At 36.4% G+C, this 3,098-nt stretch overlaps 1 protein-coding gene and 1 pseudogene across 1 annotated transcript; both read left to right on the plus strand.

Moving 5' to 3' along the window:
- The first annotated feature begins 269 nt into the window (after window positions 1–269).
- Window positions 270–965, plus strand: LOC140008894 (cytochrome P450 76C3-like). The gene is made up of 2 exons (XM_072053797.1): window positions 270–386; window positions 522–965. The coding sequence occupies exons 1-2, from the start codon at window positions 270–272 to the stop codon at window positions 963–965; spliced, it is 561 nt and encodes a 186-aa protein (XP_071909898.1).
- A 1,218-nt stretch (window positions 966–2,183) lies between these two features.
- Window positions 2,184–2,718, plus strand: LOC113694068 (histone H2B-like; annotated as a pseudogene).
- The last annotated feature ends 380 nt before the right edge of the window (window positions 2,719–3,098 follow it).

Raw genomic sequence — 3,098 nt, forward strand, 5'->3', positions numbered from 1 at the left:
GTTCAAAAAAAAATCCACCAACCTCTTTCTTCTAAATCATTCACAGAAATATTTTACTCTTCTATATGGTGACTAAAGCGTGGGCAAACATGTCCTTCAAGCGAAATTTCGCTTTGGCAATAATTGTCATCCTTCAAGATTTGTGATCCATTTCAAGCTAAATTTCGCATTGGCAATATCAAACACCCTTTTCTCGGTCCATTTTGCGAAATATATATAATTGTAATTCGTCTCAAGAGCTCAGGGAAGTTTTATGGGGTGTGAATGTGATGAAAACAATTGGTGCCCCAAGAGTGGCAGATTTCTTTCCAGTGCTCAAAGTGATTGATCTCAGTCAACGCAATGAAGCTGATTGGCATCGCAAGGACAAGAAACATTTGTTTCTGGTGAGTCCTGATTTGAATTATCAAAAGTAATTGAACGATTATGAAAACTTAAACTGAAAATAGTAAGAGAAATTATGGGAGAAACTTTAAGTGGTTGATTGGTTGTAGGTTGTACGTAACTGGAATCTGTTTTAGGGTTTATTTGTTGCAGGAACTGATACAATTGCAGAGTTGCTGCGCAATCCTGAAAAGCTACGAAAAGCTACAGCTGAGATAAGGGAAGTTGTTGGATTGGGAAATTTGTTCAAGAATCAAACATTTCAAGGCTTTCTTACTTGCAGGCACTTGTTAAAGAGACCTTTACTAGTTCGTCAAGCAGAGACTGATATAGAAATCGACCAGTTGCTCGTTAATTTATGGGCTATTGGTAGTTTGTGGCCAAATCCTCACTCATTTCTGCCAGAAAGATTCTTGGATGGTGAGATTGATGTAAAAGGCCAACATTTTGAGCTCCGAGAGAAGAATTTGCTTGGACTGCCACTGGCTCATCGAATGGTGCATCTTGTTAGAACTGGCCCAAGAATAAACAAACTAAAGTTAGAACAAAATAGGCGGTATAATCGATCATATAAAGATTAGACGGTAAACACCAGCCATATAATAATTAGGCGGTAAAACTGACCATATAAAAGGGTTGTAGCAACCCAATAAAGACAAATAATAAAGCAAATAAAAGACACAGAAGATTTACGTGGTTCGGTCACACTACAAGAAATTTGGTCATTAGTGACAATATTTCTCAGTGATGAAAAAAAATCGTCACAAAATGGGGTCCTTTAACCACAATATGGCAAGTTGTCACAATCGAGTCAAGGAAGCCAACACATCAGTGACGACCTTGCATTGTTGTCACAATTCGATTCCCGCCAGGAGTCATGAAGAGAGCGGGAACTGCAATAGTGACAACTTTCTAAAAGTCGTCAGTAATAATAGCACCTTTCTTTGACAACTTTGCTATTGTTGTCACTGATAACATTATATAGCTGTTAGTGACAACTAGTTTTATCACTGTTTGATTTTAAATATTTATTGTTTTTTGCAACTATTACTCTTAATTTTTTGTAATCATTATGTGTTCTCTAATGATTTTTAGTTGTTGTATACTTACGAGCCTCCTTATTAGTTTAATTTTCTTGTATATGTAATAACTTCATTAGAATAAAAAATAATTAAAAAATAAAAAATTCATTAGTGTAAATAAACTTGTGATTACTTAACTTAGAATGATTATTAGTTAATTTGATATGAATTTAAATAAGAGTTTTCAAATTGAATCGGTTATCGAAGTGGATAAATCATAAACTCCATAGTTAATTAACTAATACACTTTATGTATTAGTTGAATTGTGCATTTTTTTCTTATTTGAAGATAATGGATTAATAGTGAAGTTTTATAAATAGTAGTTATAATTGATATAAAGTTTTAGCACTTATAAGAACTAGTTAAATTTTATAAAAATGCTTTTCCATTTATATGAATTTAAAAAATTTTGCCACTCATACTAAAATTTTTAATCATACTAAAATTTTTAAAATCGTGACACAAAAATAATGAATAAAAATGAAATCTATATTTCAAATACAATTATAAAAGACAAAATTGCACCAATTTTTCTTGCGTAAAAAGGGGGGGAATTATGATGTCCAAATCTAGTTAAAATTCAAGACAAAAACAAAGTGGCGCAATTTTAAAATTCAAGGCAAAAAAAGAGGCGCAAAATTGTCCAAGTCTCTTGTACTACGTAGATGCAAAATAATAACTTTTCTAAGTGTTGAACTCTCTCTCAGACATCTCCCCTCTCCAGTCTTTAAATCGAAGCCCGTTTTTTATCCTTCCCGTCAAAGTCTCTCTAATTTCAGCTTCAAAAGCAGCGATGGCACCAAAGGCGGAGAAGAAGCCGGCTGAGAAGAAGCTCGCGGCCGAGAAAGCCCCAGCAGCCGAGAAGGCTCCGGCAGAGAAGAAGCCAAAGGCCAGGAAGAAACTCCCGAAGGAAGGCGGAGCCACTGCCGGCGACAAAAAGAAGAAGAGAGTCAAGAGAGCAGCGAGACCTACAAGATCTACATCTTCAAGGTGCTGAAACAAGTCCATCCCGACATCGGGATCTCCAGCAATGCCATGGGTATCATGAACAATCATCAACAATATTTTCGAGAAATTGGCTCAGGAGGCTTCCAGGCTCGCCAGGTACAATAAGAAGCCGACGATTACGTCGAGGGAGATTCAGACTACTGTGAGACTTGTACTTCCCGGTGAATTGGCCAAGCACGCCGTCTCCGAAGGCACCAAGGCTGTTACCAAATTCACTAGCTCTTGAGGAAATTGAAGAGAAAACGGTTGATTTCTAGGGTTAGTTCTTTCGGTTGATTTTTAGGGAAAATTTTTTACCTAGTTATCGTGAATCCCCTAGATTAATTGTATCCTCTACTTCTTGGCCCACTTGGGAAGGACGTGCTACTTCCCAAAGATTTTTTGTACAAAATCAGCTACAGCTGGACTTGGTAGGGGGAGAATTGAATAATAATGACCAAATTAGATGAGGCAATTAGACAAGCTTTAGATGAGGCATAATAGCATACTCATTTACCTCAAAATATTTATTGCTCTGGCTGAATGATTTTTCCTCCAGAACTGCGCACTTCAATTTTCTCAAAGGTTGCAACACGAAACATTCGTTCTGTTTCCAAGAGGGTAATCACTTCTATTTCTTCTTC

This window comes from Coffea arabica, chromosome 6c, assembly GCF_036785885.1.
Source record: "Coffea arabica cultivar ET-39 chromosome 6c, Coffea Arabica ET-39 HiFi, whole genome shotgun sequence".
NCBI lineage: Eukaryota > Viridiplantae > Streptophyta > Magnoliopsida > Gentianales > Rubiaceae > Coffea > Coffea arabica.